Source organism: Pelophylax lessonae (genome assembly GCF_965119305.1).
Source record: "Pelophylax lessonae genome assembly, chromosome: 1".
Taxonomy (NCBI): Eukaryota; Metazoa; Chordata; class Amphibia; order Anura; family Ranidae; genus Pelophylax; species Pelophylax lessonae.
In genome coordinates this window covers 660,505,384-660,524,006 of record NC_138768.1, presented here as the reverse complement: position 1 = coordinate 660,524,006, position 18,623 = coordinate 660,505,384, and the positions used below count along the sequence as shown (strand labels likewise).

Sequence of the window (18,623 nt, the reverse complement as noted above, 5' to 3'; positions counted from 1 at the left end):
GGAAGGGTTTTCTTGGGCTGGCTTCCAGGTTTTTCATTTTTTTCCTATACTGTAACAGCTATACCCAGTGAATGATTTCCTGTGTCCCTCTTGACTGTTATAGCCTATATTTGTACTTGCTGTAAGATTCTTTTCTTGAAGTCAGCAGAGAGGCACAGCCCCCTACTCTCTGGTCATTTGTTGCCACTCTTGTTTTGTATGGCTTGCTGCAATCGAGCAGGATGGTTGGAGGAGGGATTTTGTCCCCTGGGGACAGGGGTTGGTTTTAGGTTGTGCCTAGTGTCCAGTCTCCTGCTGACTGCAGTACAAAAAACAATAAGGTGAAACCACCCTTCTCCTGCGCTTGGTATCCAAGCCCCTCAACCACACTCCTCACGGGACTGACAAATGGCTTCTTAGATGGCTACTGTCTTGCTGCCCTTAACGGACTGGGGTCGTCCACCGGTACTACAAGCAAAAAGAACAAAGAAAGGGCGCACCGACCTAGCGCATTATCCTCAATAAAAGGCTTTATTTATGTAACATTAAAAAATGGCTACTCACAGACGTAGATAAACATAAGGCGTGTCAAGCTGATTTGCTCAATTGTCCGTGTTTAGTCCATATAATCGTCCATGACCGATGAGATGACTGACGCGTTTCGAGGCATAGCCTCTTCCTCAGAGCCACCAGGTGGCTCTGAGGAAGAGGCTATGCCTCGAAACGCGTCAGTCATCTCATCGGTCATGGACGATTATATGGACTAAACACGGACAATTGAGCAAATCAGCTTGACTGCAGTACAACCCAGTGTTCATTTTTAACAACACTTCATCTGCAATGAATAATGGGAAACAACCCTTCTACTGAAATAATATTAATAAGTTAATTTTGAAATTGATGACAGAAGCACATTTTAAAAAGGTGGGACAAGTAAAAGAAAAGTTGGCAGAGTAAATTGTACTAACAAGAGCTGGAAGAACATTTTGCAAATGAAATAGGTTATTTGGAAACAGGTCAGTAACCTGATTGGGTATGAAAAATAGCATCTTAGAGAGTCAGAGTGTCTCAAAAGTATAGATGAACAGAGGTTCACCTTTGAACAATTTTGCAATGACTTTAAATATACATTTCTCAAAAAAATTAAAGGAACACTTTGAAAACGCATCAGATATTAATGTGGAAAAATATCATGCTGGATATCTATACTGATATGGACTGGGTAGTGTGTTAGGAATGAAAAGATGCCACATCGTTTTATGGAAATTGAATTCAGACTTCTGTAGGTTAATTTTAAAGACACCCCGAAAATCAAAGTGAAAAATTATGCAGCAGGCTAGTCCATTTTGCTGAAAGTTCATTGCAGCAACTAAAAATGGTACTCAGTAGTTTGTATGGCCCCACGTACCTGTATGCATGCATGCCAGGCAATGTTGTGGGCATGCTCCTAATGAGACGATGGATGGTGTCCTGGGGAAGTTCATTCCAGATCTGGACCAGGGCATCACTGAGCTCCTGAACAGACAGATGTGCAACCTGGTGGCATCGGATGGACAGAATGTCCTAGGGGTGTTCTATTGGCTTTAGGTCAATTCCTTCATCCTCCAGGAACTGGCTCATACGCTGGCCACATGCGACCAGGCATTGTTGTACACCAGGAGGAATCCAGAACCCACTGCCTATCGTAGGATCGGACAATGGGTCCAAGCATTCCATCCCGATACCAAATGGCAGGCAGGGTGCTATTGTCTAGACTGTAGAGATCTGTGCGGCCCTCCATGGATATGCCTCCCCAGACCATCACTGACCCACCACCAAACCGGTCATGCTGAACGATGTTACAGGCAGCATAACATTCTCCATGTCTTCTCCAGACCCTTTCACTTATGTCATATGTGGTCAAGGTGAACATGCTATCATCTGTGAAAAGCACAGGGCGCCAGTGGCGGCCCAGCCACCTCTGGTGTTCTATCGCAAATGCCAAACGAGCTCCTTAGTGTCAGGCAGTGAGCACAGGGCCCACTGGAGGATGTCTGGCCCCCAGGCCGCCCAATAGTGTGTTTCTGATTTGTTTGTTCAGAGACATTCACACCAGAGGCCTGCTAGAGGTTATTTTGTAGGGCTCATCCTTTGGGCTCATCCTTTGGGCAAAGGAGCAGATACCGGTCCTGCTCATGGCCCTGTCTAGCTCTCCTAGAGTAACTGCCTGTCTCATGGAATCTCCTCCATGCTCTTGAGACTGCTGGGAGACGCAGCAAACCTGGCAGTGGCAAGTATTGATATGCCATCCTGGAGAAGTTGGATTGCCTGTGCAACTTTTATAGATTCCAGGTATCGCCTCATGCTACCAGTAGTGACACTGACCCTAGTCTAATGCAAAACTAGTGAAAAATTGTCAGAAAACATGAGTAGGGAAAAAATGTCAGTGGCCTTTACCTGTAAAACCATTTCTGCTTTGGGGGTTGTCTCATTGTTGCCCATCTAGTGCACTGGTTAATTTGAGTAACACCAAAGCAGCTGAAACAGATTAACAACCCCCTCTGCAACTTAAATGACCACATCAATATCCCAGGAGTTTAGGTGACTTGATGCTATACTCTGATTAAAGTGTTTTTAAAAAGTGTTTAAGTTTTTTGAGCAGTGTATAATATATAGTACATAATATGTGGATTCCAAGAAACTGGTGCAATCTCTGTGCGCATGGGACAAGGTTGAAATACAATATTGGATGCTCGTGATTTTCGGGCCCTCAGTTGGCACTGAAATAAAAACTGGCATGATTCTGTGTTGGGATATTACTGTTCAGAAATATTTCCGAAAATCACTATCTGTGAATAAAGTTTGTCATTCCATCTAAAAATGCAAGTTGACGGCGGAGCCGGCGCTGCACATGTGAGGACGTGCAGGGTGAGAGCTCCGTCTTCTAGCCTGTGATCCTGCTATTATCCTGAACGCAAACTCTTCCTTTTTGCTCTTGGCTGCTCGGGGAGATCCTTGGGACCGGCGGGGTGCATTCCGGATGGTGAAGTATGGGAGGATGGCCCCTACACCCCCGGGAGATAGACTGGCTCGTTTTGCCTGGGGATCCTAAGATGGAGGCGGCGCCACTGCCCGGGATGCTGCTGTGCTCAGGCAGGATGTCTGGGATGATCCGGACGCGCCCAGAGTCGCTCCTACACCTCCCAAGAAAGGGGCTAAAAGCAGGGGGAGATCGCTGGACAGGCATGCCATGCCGGTAAATGTGGAGGCGCCGGGACCCTCTGCTCTCGGGGAGCCATCTTTATCCCAGATTATGTAGGCTATACAGTTCTGCAGATCCTCCCTTACAGAACATATTGATGGACTTAAAATAGAGTTCTCCTTTCTGAAACAAGACTTTGCTAAAGTGAAAGACAGGACGAACGCTGCTGAGAGGCGAATCAGTGATTTGGAAGATGTGGTTAGGCCTATGGAGACCACGGTGCAGGTATCTAAAAAGGCTATTTCTGAACATACGCTCAAGCTGGCTGACATGGAAGATCGTATGTGCCGCAAAAACCTCAGATTTGTTGGTTTCCCTGAAGGTGCGGAGGCTGGGAAGCCTGAGGACTTTCTGGAAGGTTGGCTGAAACCAATATGGAGGACACAACTTTACTAGACTGTTTGCTATTGAGAGGGCCCATAGGATCCCTGCCAGGGCGCCTCCGAGGCGCTATTCCTCGTTCTCCGATAGCTAAACTTGTTCATTTCAGGGATAGGGAGAACATTCTGAGAGTGGCGCGCACGGGCCCTGCGTTGGAATATAATGGCTATCGCATCTCCATTTATCCTGACTTTTCAGTGACCACGCAGAAACAACGGGCGAGTTACCAGTCGGTGAAACGTTTAAGAGAGCTTAATCTGGGGTACAGTATGTTGTACCCGGCCAAACTGCGTGTGGTGGATAGGGGTAAATCCCACTTTAACAGCCCAATGGAGGTTTCCGGATGGCTTGATGCGAGGGGACCTCGTGCTCATGGAGAATCTCCGTGTAGATCCTGATGTGGTTCTGTCTGGGTGATGTTGCGGACTTGAAGCTGTGTGCGGGAGTTTGTTCAAGCAATATGGAACTGTATCTACAGGCGGACGTTTAGACTTTGCTCTTGTCCGATTTTGCTGTCCCCCCTCCTCTCTCACAAAGGGTTCTTTTTTTGTTTGGACCTTTTTTGCTCTTCTGTTTTCAAGCCCCCCTGCCCCCTATTTTTACCCCCCCCCCCTTTTGTTTTTCTTTGAGAGGAAAGAGACTTTTTTTTTTACTTTTCCAAACTCCTTTTTTTTTTATTTCTTTTTTTTTTTTTCCTTTTGAGTCCTTTTTCAGGTTTCTGGACTGAGAGAATGTCTGCAGCAGACATTTTAGGTCTTTAGGACCTGGTTCGGGGGTGTCCAGTTAGCACCTCATTTGGGGACTCTGGTTTTTTGAGGTTTTTTGTTTGGGGATGAAGCACTTGGCGGGTTGGGGCTGGGTGCAGGGAAGGGGGTGGTTGGGTAACTGGGTTGTGTATTTTTTTCAATTGCAGGTGACCGGGGAAACTCTTATTGCTGGGGGGTGTGGTGTGGCTTTTGATCTGTGTGTGGCCCTACGGGGACGTTTTCTGTTCTGGGGTGCTGGGGGGGGGGGTCCTGAAGCTCGGGATGGGGTTGCTTGCTCCTGGTCTCACGGATGCCCATTGCCCCATTTTCATCAAGGAAATCCGTGATGGCGGAGCGACTTAAATTGGTGTCCTGGAATGTCCGGGGCCTGAATTCCTGATAATTTTTTGATTATCTTAAGAAACATAAGCCTCATTTGATTCTACTGCAGGAAACTCATCTGCAGGGCTCCAGGACCCTCTCTCTAAAAAGGGCTCATATTGCTGGTGCATATCACTCCACCTATTCTTCCTATGCCAGGGGAGTCTCTATACTGGTTACTAAAGCTATGCCCATCTCGGTACAGGCCATTCAGACTGATGTGTTTGGGAGATATGTGATTCTGGTCATTAGGGTATGCCTTCGGGTAATGACGATTGTGAATGTGTATCTGCCTCCTCCTTTTTCCTTAGCTTTACTTGATGATATTTTTAAGGCTGCTATGGAGGTGGCGGAGGGGAGGTTTGTTATTATGGGGGATTTTAATGCTGTGGCAGATCCGCGCTGGATAGAATGAGGGCCGCTGCTGGTTCCCCGGCTCCTTTGGCGAGATGGCTGGCCACCCATGGTTTCAGAGATGTCTGGCGGTATGCTCACCTGCATGTCAGGGAGTATTCTTGCTATTCGGAGACGCACAAGTCTCTATCTCGGGTGGACACGGTTCTCGCTGAGGAGCTGGGTCTGGAACTGGTGGAGTCTGTAGAGTATTTGCCAAGGGTTCACTCGGATCATTCGCCCCTAGCTCTCACTCTTCGAGTGGGGACTCAGGCGGGTATTCATCAGTGGAGAATGGAGGCGAGCTGGTTACAGGTGGAATACATTAAAATTAAATGCACTCAAGCCATTACCAATTATTGGGTAGAGAATGGGGCGTATGGGGATCCCCCGCTTCAGTGGGAGGCCTTCAAGGCTACGTTGAGGGGGGTTTTCTTGACTGAATTGAAGAGTTTTCAATGCCAGCTGGCCTCTACCAGGGTGGAAAAAGAAACTGAAGTCTCTAGGGCGGAGGTGGACTATGTGCGTAACCCTGACTCTGACAGGCTGACTAGCTGGAGACAGGCAACTAGGGACTTACAGCTTATGTTGACTGACCAGACGACTAGAACAATGCTAGCCCAGAGACGGAGGATTTTTGAGTTTGGGGACAAGAATGGTCGCCTCCTGGCCTTCCTGGCCCGCCCCGAATCATGTCCTGGTGCATATCAGATGTTACTGGGGCACAGGGGCAGGAGGTTACGGACCCTACTGAGATTCTGTGGGAATTTACCCGCTATTATGGTGACCTGTACAAATCCGGCTTTGTTCAGGATCCTGCTGATCTCACTGACTATTTGCAGGGCATTGAGTTCCTGCAGTTGTCGGAGGAGGACAGGAGTCTCCTGGACAGGGGGCTTTCCCTGGAGGAGATCGCGAATGCAGTTGCTTCCTTTGCTCCGCGGAAATCCCCTGGCATGGATGGCCTGCCTTCAGAATGGTATGGCACCTTTCGGGAGTTGACGCCCCATTTACTGCGTCTTTATGAATCAGCGCGGGAGGGGGGTGTGTTCCCCCTTTCTATGCGGGAAGCTTTAGTGGTCCTTATCCCCAAGCCGGGGAAGGATTTGCGGGAGTGTGGTGCATTTTTGGCTAAGGCCCTGGCTAAGAGGTTGCAGGCAGTTATATTGAAACTAGTTAAGGCCGACCAAACAGGCTTTATGCCTGGACGGTGTGCACAGATGACTTTTCTTTAACCTTCAGGCGCAGCATGACCACTTTTGGGAGAGGGTAGTGGCTTCCCTGGACACACAAAAAGCCTTCGACTCCGTTGAATGGCCATATCTTTTTAGGGTGCTTGAAGCGTACGGCTTTGGACCTGTCTCTCTGTCTTGGGTAAAGTTCTTATATACGGAGACTTTAGTGCGGGTATGGGTGAATGGGCTGATTTCTGAACCCTTTCTGATGCATAGGGGGACCAGACAGGGGTGCCCTCTGTCACCCCTGCTGTTTGCCCTGGCTATGGAACCCTTGGCGATGAGGTTGAGGGAGAGTACGGCTTTTAGGGGGTTGCAGGTCCGTCAGATGGAGGAGCGTGTTTCTTTGTATGCGGATGACATGCTCCTGTATCTGCAGGATCCAGGCCCTTCCTTGAACTATGAACTATGCTTGAACTATGCTTTTAAGGTGATTCAGGAGTTTGGGGACTATTCCGCATTCTATATTAATTGGTCCAAGTCTTCCATATTCCCCTTGGATGACGGGGTTGTGGCCCCGGAGGGGTGCCCCATTCCTCTAACTAGTTCCTTTAAATACTTGGGGATTGTGTTCCAACTTCCAATCTCTAAGTTTTTGGAGAATAATCTTATCCTGATAGTGCAGGCTTTTAAAGACAGGGTGGTACGGTGGCAAGCGCTCCCCCTCTTTGATGGGCAGGGTGATTATATTTAAAATGATCTTTTTGCCTACATTTTTATATGCTCTGTCTAACTCTGTTTATATCCCCAGGGGGGTATTCCGGAGTATTGATGCCATCCTTACCACTCTGTTGTGGGGTAATAAACCCTCTAGAGTGGCCTTGTCTGTTCTCAAGTCCCCTACTTCGGGTGGGGGACTGGCTGTACCGGATTTGAGGTCCTACTATTTTGCATCTCAGTTGGTTTTCCTACACTGGAGGTTTTTCCCGCAGGTGCCCAATACGACGGTTGAGTTGGAGGCGGCACTTGCCTCCTCCTTCGAAACATTGCTCAATGTCCTTTACCGGAGGGGGGCTCCTGGCCGGGACCTGGGTTCCATGATGGCCCTGCCGGGGAGGATCTTTCAGATCTGCGCCCGAAGGGTTCGGGATGGCCCTCTAACGAATTCGCCGAATAATCCGTTATGGTTTCCATCGCTTGGGGAGTTCGCTGGGTTACAGGACGGGGGCCGCTGGGCCCATTATGGCCTTAAATGCCTACACCAGTTATTCTATCAGGGCCGGTTAGTGTCTTTTGGGCAACTTAGGGAGTGTTTCGGGATCCCCGGGATGTGGCGCTTCAGATATTTGCAGCTTCGCCACGGTGCAGTTCGGGGGGGGGGGTGTTCTGTTGGCTAACCCCTCTCTTGAAACTATGCTTTTGGTCCCGGATCCGCTTAAGAGAATTTTTAGGTATTATGGAGCGCTGTGTCCTGGGGGTGCTAGTCCGGTGGCCAGGGCCAGGTGGCTAACTTTTATACCTGACTTGTCGGACGAACACTGGGAGGAGGTACTGGAGACATATCTTAGCACAGTTGTGTCATCGACTTTGTTTAATATTGTTTATTTACTATGCATAAACGGGATTCGGACCTCTGCCATAAATGTTTGAGGGGCAGGGGATCGTTTCTTCATATGGTCTGGGACTGCCCCACGGTGAGGCCCTTGTGGTCTCAGGTCACTAAATTTATCGAGGAGAACTTCGGGCTCCCTAATATTTGTTCCCCTCTGGTGTGTCTCTTGGGGGTTCTGGAGTTGGACGAAATTAATGCAGCTACTAAACTTTTTTTGCGTATTCTTTTCTTCTGTGTGAGAAAGTTAATTGCCAGGAGATGGAATGTACTGAGGTGTTAACGCTCCCAATGTGGCCGCGGGTGGTGAATGCGGACATCGTACTGTACAGGATGACATATGAGGCTAGGGGGTCCCCCAAGAAGTTTAGCAAAATTTGGCATCGCTGGGTTGACTCTACGGTTATGTTGGTAGGGACTGCTGTTGAATAAACTGGAGTGAATGCACCTAGCTGGTGGGTGGGATGGGGTTCTGGGCACTACAACTTTTAGGGTCTGCAGCGCTCTCCATGCCCTGCTACTGTTTCATGGATACTACATAGGGGGTTCCTCTGTAATGGTCACCAAAGAGGGAATGGGAACTGGGCTATGTTTTTCCCGGGTGGCCTCCTCTCCTTTGCTTTCCTTGGGGGTGAAGGTAGGGAGGCCAGGTTGTTCTTTGTTGTGTTGTAGGTTTCAAGGTTAACTTAAAAAGGGAGTCCTTCTATTCACATGGTTTTATTTTTGTACTGTACGATGACTGAGTGGTGGCCATGTTGATCCTTTCCTTACCTGGAGAGCTGATTTGGATGTTTATTTTTCTATGCCTCTTGGTATGTGCTACATGATACATTTCTTGTGATGTGATCTGTCATGATATGTGTATGTTGGATTTCAATAAAAATCTTTAAAAAAAAAAAAAAAAAAAATGCAAGTTAAAGTGGAACTTTACTCTCTCTCTCAACATGGACTATTTCTAATCCTTATGCTGCTATCATTAGTAAATGGAAAATATCATATTTACTTGTTTTACACTTTTTTTTTTTTTTTTATTAATTTCTTCAATTACTTCCTAGTTTCCATGCCTCTGCAAATTGTCATACATCCCAGGAGTCTTGAGGAGGGGAGGGTTCTCAGCTCAGCCAATGCCTGAGACCAATTCCAGGAATAAATGATACATGAATTATCTGCCCTTACTCAGGATGGCCACGGCCAGAAATGCCAGGGGGCATTTTTCAAAATTATTTCTCAGCAAAATAAAGCATGGAGACATGGATGGATGGGGGGAGTTTGTTTTAAATACTTAAAATGAATGCAATGGCGTTTTTTGGTTTGTGGTGCCCAGATGCAGTGCAGTACCTCTTTTTTTTTTTTAAAGCGCTATCATGAAAAGAAGGCTTCTGGAAATGCCATTGTTTTCTCTGGGCTAGGGCTCATTTAAATCGGTCTGTTGCAAAGTGGAAAACTGTTCTGTGATCAGACTAAATTATGACCTTCTTTTTTGGCAATCATGGGTGCTGCATCCCTAAGAGGAGAGGGATCTTCCGGCCTATCAGCACTTGGTTCAAATGCCTCCATCTCTGATAGTATGGCGGTGCATTAATGCATACAAAATGGGCAGCTTACACATCTGGAAAGGCACCATCAATGCTGAAGGATTTATCTAGGTTTTAGAGCAGCATATGCTTCATCCAGACAATGTCTTTTCCAGGTAAGGTCAGCAAGACAATACTATACTGTCTCTGACAACAGCATCGCTTCATAGTAGAGGGGGCTGGGTGCATAACTGGCCTGCCTGCAATCCAGACCTTTCACTAACTGAAAAAGTTTGGTGCATCTTGAAACAAGATGCAACAAAAAAGACCTAGGACTGTTGAGCAGTTAGAGTCCTATATCGACCACATTCCTCTCCCAAAACTCCAGCAACTGGTCTGTTCTCAGACATTTACAGCAAGCTATTAAAAGAGAGGATGCTACACAGGGTAAAAATCGCCCTGTCCCAACTTTTTTAAGACCTGTTGCTGCCATCGATTTCAAAATTATCTTATTTCTTAAAATGGTACATTTTGTCAGCTTAAACATTTGATATGTTTTATATTGTGAATAAAATGTGGGTTAGAGATTTGCAGATCATTGCATTTTGTTTTTTTGTAGATTTTACAGAGCATCTCAACTTGTAATTGGGGATGTAATATATTTGATTCTACTTGGATTTTTGTAAGGAGTCTTGTATATTCAAATTTGCATGTAATGAGAATGAATTGCAGACATTGTTAGCAGTCTTTATACTTTTTCATAGAAAGCTTGATCGAGAAAGAGGTGAGGAGTCAAGCTTCCACAAAAAGGAGAGTGTCCACTTTGGTCTGACTCCAGAAGAACGGAGAGAGAAACAAGTCATTGAGGAGTCCAAGTCTTTGTATGAGATGCAGAACAGGGATACAGAAGCATTTCCTACCCTTGCTGTAAGTTTTCTCCAGCAATTTCAACATTGTGGACCAAATCTCTGCAACTTCATTAAAAAAAAAAAGGCAAATGTGATGATACCAGAACACTGTGGCAGAGGTATTTTGAAAGTCTGGTGTGGACCATGCTCACAGTAGTTGAACAGTGTAGAAGAAAGTGGTCATTTTAGTACAGAAGAGCCAGACTGGCAACAGTAGAGACTTGGATTTCAAATAGAGACAGCTATATCTTTCCTTGTTAACCACTTCTGGACTGGAAGGATTTGCCCCCTTAATGACCAGGCCATTTTTTTGCGATTCGGCACTGCGTTATTTTAACAGAAAATTGTGCGGTCGTGCAACGTTTTACCGAAATGAAATTGATGTCCTTTTTTAAATAGAGCTTTCTTTTGGTGGTATTTGATCACCTGTGAGATTTTTAGTTTTTGCGCTAAAAACCTAAAAATAGCGACTTTTCTGAAAAAAAAAAAAAAAAAAAAGTGTGTGTATATATGTATATGTATATGTATATATGTGTGTATATATATATATATATATATATATATATATATATATATATATATATATATATATATATAATATATTTTTTTTTTCCACATTCTGCTATATAACATTCCCCCCTAAAATGTAAAAATCTAAATTTATTTTTTGCACAAAAGTAATCGCATCTAAAAACTAGGGGAAAGATTTGTCATTTTTATTAATTTTTTTACTAGTAATTGCGGCGATCTGTGATTTTTAGCGGGACTGCGACATTGCGGCAGGCAGATCGGACCCCTAACTGACATTTTTGACACTTTTGGGGGAACCAGTGACATACTACAGTAATCAGTGCTAAAAATATGCACAGTTACTGTAATAATGACACTGGCAGGGAAGGGGTTAACCTAGTGGGTGATCAAAGGGTTAAGTGTGAGCCCAGGGGAGTGTTTACTAACTGTATGGGGGATTGGCTTGTGAAATGATCATAGACCTGTGATCCTATATAGCAGGATCACAGGTGCTCTGTGTTTATTTCAGAGAGAACGGTCAGCTGTGTTTAAAACAGCTGACCATTCTCCTCTCTCCATGGGGAACGATCGCAGATGGCCGATGGCTATCGGTGCCGCTGGTCCTGTGCATCGGCATCCCCACTGCCTAGTGGGGGTGGGAGCGTGCCGACACACGCTCGCCCCCCAGAACCACGTGCGCGACCGACGTAGGCGAGGCTGGTGCCACAGTAAATCTCCGGCGGGTGGTCTTATATTGGTCCAGAATAATCGCTTTTGATGTGTTTCTGATTTGTCACACTTTCCGTATGTTTTTGCATGCATATTTATTACTTGCGATTGTGTCACTTCATAATTTGAATGTATGCAAAACCAATTTAAAAATAAATAATAATTTTAGAAGTGTTTTACTACTGAAAGGTCAAAATGCTTGTTAAATTCAGCATTAGTAACAGCAATGCCATTCGAAAATAATGCATTTTTTCTTTTTCGTGGATTTTGTTTGTGTTGTGAACTGAAGCAACATGCATGTAAACACAAACAATAAGTGCCCGTTCACATACGAGCACCGCGACTTTGGAGCGGCCGCCACGGACTTCATAACATTGAAGTCTATGGCGGTCGCCTCCTGGTCGCCCCAAAGAAGCTCCGGACCCATTTTCTAAGTCGGAGCGACTTGTGTCGCTACTATTAGAACGGGTCCGCAGCTTCCCTATGGGAGGCGACCTGTGAGGCGACCAGGTCGCCTCACAGGTCGCCTCAGTGTGAACCGGGACTAAGAATATGCCCACAAAGGTATCTGTCAAAAGTGAAAAACCTCTTTAGGGCTCATTCACCCCAAGCGTTACAGCGTTAAAGAGCATTTCTCTGTGCCCATTAATGACAGGTGTTGGTGTACAGTCAACTGTAGTAATCAATGACTGGCTGCAGCTGTAACCTGGTAACTGCACACCCGAGCGTTTACTTGCACAAAGAAATGGATGTGCGCTCCTGGACGCAAAAAGGGCTGCTCACCTGTCCCTATATGAAGTAAACGCTCCATGTGCGGTTACTAGTGTACATACTTTAACCAGGTGTGAATAGGTGATGTCACAGAAACAGGACCTGCACACACAACAAGTTTTTTTTTCTCTTCTACTGCAGTTTTCTCTGATGCAGAGTATTTTTCTTCAGTTCCTCTCAACTCTCACATAGTAGGCAGTGTTTTTGTGAGGCACAAAGTACTATGGTAAATGTTCCACCCTAAATTTGGGTGTAACATAATCCAAAATTTGGAGTTGGTCTTTTACCGTTGAGCACTTCTGATCCAGAGTTCTACTGAGCTGTCTGTATTTACTCCTGGGCAGTGAGTGGGATATATTTTCATTGGCTTATGCAACATAACTGTCCCCAAAAAGAAGGGTGGTTTTCTTGCAGCTGCAGACTCCTGACATAATTTGCACTGGTGGGCAAAGCTGAGTTAGGCACAGGGGGACATTGTATCATCTGATTTTTAGACCCTCAATCATAGCCTACTGTGCTTGCATTCATTTTTGAGTCCTTCCTTCCTCAGACTCTCATTCCTCTAACTGCCTTTCTGCTGAGTGTTTTCCTCTGTTATACAGGGGTTTGACATGGCTCATTGCACCTCTGATCGTAGAAGTAAGGAACACCCTCTGCCCTCTTTTCCTGGTGCAGACTTAGGCAGAGAAGCTAGGTGTATTTGGTTTTGTAGAGCACCAGGAAGAATTACTGTCGGATGCTGATTCCTTCGCTGGAAGAAGAGACCCTGCCAGTGGAGTTCTAGTCTTTAGTTTTGCCATAACAAAGGGAAACGGTTTTCTGATAACAGAAGTTCACTAAACCTTAAATTTTGGAACATATCACTGCTTCTTCTTCTAGCACAGTGTCTTCTCTGCTCCCAAAAATAAAAATGCTCCACTAAAGTGTGTTCTCACCATATTTTACTTAATTATAATATTTTCAAAGGCTGGAAACCTCAAGACAAGTAGTTTCTTGCTCCTAAGCAATTTCTGGCACTCTATGCCTTTGCAGCTTTCGTTCAAATTTAGGAACATTTGTATAGCTGGTGCGGGAGGCAGAATCAAAAAGTTACAAAAAAGTTTCACCTTTTTGTCTTCTGCCTAGATTTTTTGCTTCGCCTTATGTCTTCCCTTGGCTCAGTGAATTTCTCAGCATACAGTGCCTTGACCCAGAGGAATGGACTCCCTGTCAGTCGTTCTGGGATATATGCTTTGTTGGATGTGGATTTGGCCCCCACTTCAACCATGGAATTTAAGTTGTGTATTGTCGGTTTACAAAGGCCCACATTCTAACCTATTCAAGACATTTTGTTGATATTCGTTGTCCTGTAAGGTTAGCCTTTTTTGTGCCCATTACTTTTGCCAAAAGGGTTTTCTGAGTTTGAGTGTGGGGAGCCCTATTTGATCTTAATCACTTGAAGGCTGGACTGTTTCACTCCCTTCCAGTCCATACCATTTTTCAGTTTTCAGCGCTGTCACACTTTGACAATTATTCAGGCATGCTACACTGTACCCAAATTCATTCTATATAACTTTTTGAGACCGATAGCTGCTTTCTTTTTGGTGATATTTAATCACCTTTGGGCTTTTTTCTTTATAAAAGAAAAAAGACCGAACATTTTAAAGAAAAGTTTTTTCTTTCTGTGTATAAAACTTTTTTCTTTATCGTTCTTCGACAGACGCAGCTTCTCCATAATCGTGACTACTAGGGTTATGCTCCTCCAATCAGGAATAGGCAGGAAAAACCCTTAACCACGCCTATGGGTCTGTCCCTGTGGGCATAAACCCTCACATTCTGCTTATATCCCCATTTTTTTCTGTTTAGTGTTAGGAATAGGATCTAGCTCCCTGTTGGGACTTCGGTCTTTGCTGTAACAGTGAGTTTTTGTGCTTTTATATATTTTTAACTAGTTAGTTTCTGAGGACCAAGATCCAGAGCGATTGTTATTAATGCGGCCGTTATGGCGCCTATTTGAGGGGGGTGGACTGTCCTGGGTCGGTCCCTTTTTTAGATGCCTTTTGTTTTGGGAACCCTTTTGGGGGTCCTGGTGATCGCATGACGCACCGTGAGGACTGCCATTTTGCTATGGATCATTATGCTGTATTCCCATTAGTTTGCATGGGCAGCCCTACGGAAGAAGTCGAGCGTCCTATGACCAATGACGCAACATGTATAGGGGGCAAATACTTCGTAAGCAACCAGGAAGCCGGCAGCCAGCTCTGTGAGAGTGTAGAGAAGTGCTCTTATTTGCACTATTTTAGTGCTGGACCATGTGAGTTTTTATTATGCTAATTCCCAATAAATACTTATAAAACGAAGAGCATTAGATTTCTTTGCCTCTGTTTTCCCTATATGCAAAACAGAACATACGCTGTGAGTAATGCTGTGAGCCACTCAATCTATTGTTACATCCAAGCCACTGAGCAACCCTTATCTAAACGGGCCAGAGGAGGAAAGATCTTTTAATCCCTGCTCGCTTGACCTAGTGGTAATACACAGGTCAAATTTTCAGGTGAGAGGCTGTCCGTTTGGTGGTGGTGGAGGCACTGACACCTTTTCAAGCACCTTCTTATGTGTTTTTGCACAAGGGCAAAATAAGATTTATGGCCAAATCTTTTTTTTATATGATTTTGCTGTTTTTCACGTTATAGGTGATTGAGATTGGCACGTGTCACTTTAATATTTTGTCTTAAGCACCTTTTTTGTCAAATTGCACTAACATTTGCACTTTGGACACTGTCACTTTTGCATATTCTTTTAGCACCTTGGCCAGTTATCATTTGACTGGCATGTGATATATTCCTTAATTAGCGCTGTAATTAGCTCTGTGCATACGTTCACAAAATTCTACAAGGTAGATGTTGTCATCCGATGCTTCTTTTGGCCGCAAGGTTTTGCAGGCTGCTGTTTTAAAAGAACTCCTTTTAGTTTTCTTTTGAGGGTGTAATTTTTTCTGGGTGAGCTCCAGTTGAGCTCTTTGTTACCTGGTTGGCTATGTTTTAGCCTTTGGGAACTTGCATTCATTTTTCGTGTTGTTTTGCCACCCCTCGTGTATACTGCTAGGGGACGTCCCTATTAGTCATGATTATGGAGAAGTTGCGTCTGTCGACGAAAGTTAGAGAAAACTGTTTTTTTGTACTTACCGTCAAATACTTTTCTCTAAAGTTCGACAAATGCAGCACCGCCCCTCTACTTTTGAGTGTGTGGGGTTTTTTGTATTCTAATACTGCTTGCAACCAAACTGGGGATATATTAGCAGAGTGTGAGGGGTTATACCCACAGGGACAGCCCCATAGGCATAGTTAAGTGTTTTTCCTGCCTAGTGCCTATTCTGATTGGAGGAGCATAACTCTAGTAGTCTTGATTATGGAGAAGCTGCGTCTGTCGAACTTCAGAGAAAATGATTTTACGGTAAGTTCTTCCAAAAATCCAGTTTTTGTTTTGTGTTGCAATTTTAAAAAATTAAGAAATTTAATATTTTTTTTCCTTCACAAAGTTGTCATTTTAACAAGTTATTTCTTACACACAGCATAGGGATACTTACAATTACACCGCAAAACACTTTCAGCTTCTCGAGTATAGGGATAACGCATGAGACTTTTTCATAGCCCAGACATGGAGACCCAAAATCCAAAGAGCACCTTTGAGCTTTCAAGGAACATAAATTGCTTAGGAATAGGTAGTAAGGAAATTACACGAGTCCCAGGACAGGAGAAACACCCACAAAATGACTACATTTTGGAGAACAAATACCCCAAGGTATTTTCTGAAAGGCATGAGTCTTTTGAAATTGTCAGTTTGTCAGTCATTTTTCACAAGTTTTTTTTTTTTTTTTTCAAAATGCTAAAAAAAAATGTTTTTTTGATTTTTCTACGCAAAGTTGTCAATTACTAAGATATTTCTTTTTTGTAATTTCTTACTAAGATATTTCTAACACACAGCATTGCCATGCTTACATTTACACCCCTGAAAATATATTCTGCTACTCCACCCACGTATAGTGATACCATATGTGAAAGACCTTTTCACAGCCTAACTACATAGAGGCGCCCAAAATACAAGGAACACCTTTATAGGAACTGGGACTGCTAGAGGTGACTATAGATTCCCTGATCACTCGTATAGAGGTGACCATTACAGCACATTGGTTTTTATGCAATGGGTTGATTTGTGTGATAGACGAGATCCAATGTCCGGTATATAATCAGTCCAGACAGTGAAAGTCTTGCACGTGGTGTCGCCATAATTGGGAGGAGTAGCAGAATGTGCTTTGAGGTGCATTGTGAGAGAAATATCTTAAACTGACATACTGAAAAAATTAAGTTGTCAGTAGACTCCTCATGCCTCTTAGAAATTACCTTGGACTGTTTGCTTTGCAAAATGTAGTCATTTTGTGGGTCTTTCCAGTGTCCTGGTGGTCCAGGACCTCCAGAAATGTGATGGGTAGCCAGAAAATTAGATGTGTAATTTATGACCCTTGAAAACCTGAAGGTGCTCTTTGGATTTTGGATCCCTCTATGCATCTAGGCAGTGAAAAAGTCTCATGTGGTATCCCTATACTCGGGAGGCTTAGCAGAATGTGTTTTGAGGTGTAATTCTAAGTATGTCTGTGCTGATGTGAAGAATAACTTGTTAAAATTGCAACTTTGTGGAAGAAAGCGTTTAATTTCTTCATTTTCCGAAAATGTGAAAAAAATTAAAACTTCAAAAACTCATGTCTCTTACTAAATACACTGGGCTGTCTGCTTTACAAAAATGGGTCATTTGGGTTGTACTTGTACTGTACTGGCATTTTATGGCCTCCAGTAAATGATGGGATGTCACTACATCAGGATTTATACGTTTTAAAATATATATACCATAGTTTGTAGAGACTATAACTTTCACTCACACTAAATATACACTGATCTGAGAAATGTAGCAGAATTATATTTTGACCTAAATTTATGAAGAAACCTTATTTGCAACATTTTATGACAGAATTTGTTTTTTTTTCCAATATTTTTTTGTTTAGTAAAAAATAAAAACCCCAGTGGTGATTAAATACCACCAAAACAAAGCTCTGTTGCAAAAAAATGTAATTTTGGTAAAGTGTTGCTTGAGTAATTGTCTTTCCAAGTGTGACAGTGCTGACAGTTGAAAAAATGGCCTGGACTGGAAGGGGAGTGAACATGTCTGAAATTGAAGTGGGGGATGTCATGCTGTGGGATGGAGATAATACAATTTTTGTACTGACCATAAAACCCTTTTCTGGATGTCCTATTTAGGGACACAGCTCCCTCCCCTTGTAAGCTGCTATTCTCTTAAAACTGTAAGCTACACATCTAGCTGTACAAAAATACTATTTTTTCATCTAAAATTACCCCAAGGTAGCTTTTGTTTCTGTGAAACTTAAATGGGTGCAGACACAGGATTACATCAGCTCATTTGTGGTCAAGAGCGAGAGATGAAGAGATCATATTATTATCATTCTAAAATTAAAATAAAAAAATGAAATGCAGATGTAGCCCTAACACATGAAAACATCTTTAATATTGCACATAAAAACATTTCCACAAACTGTGCATTATTCTGAATATCTAATATAGGAGCTTATCAAGTGTACATATTGGTTAACCTCCGAATTTCAAGAAATGCCAGATTTGTTAATGGCGAATAAGCAATCCAAGCTATATAAAATTTAGAGCAGAACTTTTTCAAACTGGGAAAGTATTTTCTTTCCGTCTATATAAACGATTTGATCTGTTTTCAGGCTTCTTTAATTGATGCCACTGCTACAAGTTCTGATGTGAAAAAGAACCTGACGGTAAATAGAGAGAAGATTGGCAGGAGAAAGTCAGAAGATGACCAGAAGACTAGAGGTGAACCTAATACTATGGATTATTTCTTCACTGTTTTATACTGCTAGTGTCTAATATTGCCTTTTCTTACTGAAGTTGATTATTGAATAACTACATCTTTTTTTTTAGTTTAGACTTGCTGACTTGCTATAGTGTTGCAGCTGCTTGTTAGTAATTTCTGTTTTTTTATTTTTAATTAAGCTTCCAAATTGGCTCAACCTGCAACAGTGGATGATCAAAAAACATGCGAGGTAGGTTATGGATAAATGATGAGAATAACTGCAAAGCAAGATTATTAATAGGTGTAGTGAAACTCCCAAACAATCTAAAGAAAAGAAAAAGTTAAAGCAGGCCTGGTCATTAAGATCCCCAGCCCTGTCATTTAGATCCACTTGCAAAGTGGTTCTTCATTCACACATCACTAC

General features: G+C 43.6%; 1 protein-coding gene across 1 annotated transcript in view; it reads left to right on the top strand.

The window, feature by feature from the left end:
* The window catches only part of OTUD4 (OTU deubiquitinase 4), a 111,652-nt gene that overhangs the window by 57,135 nt on the left and 35,894 nt on the right, over positions 1-18,623 (top strand). The window contains exons 14-16 of the mRNA XM_082268857.1: positions 10,184-10,346; positions 18,111-18,219; positions 18,400-18,449. Of these exons, the coding sequence (XP_082124983.1) occupies positions 10,184-10,346; positions 18,111-18,219; positions 18,400-18,449 (322 nt within the window). The remainder of the gene's footprint in view (positions 1-10,183; positions 10,347-18,110; positions 18,220-18,399; positions 18,450-18,623) is intronic.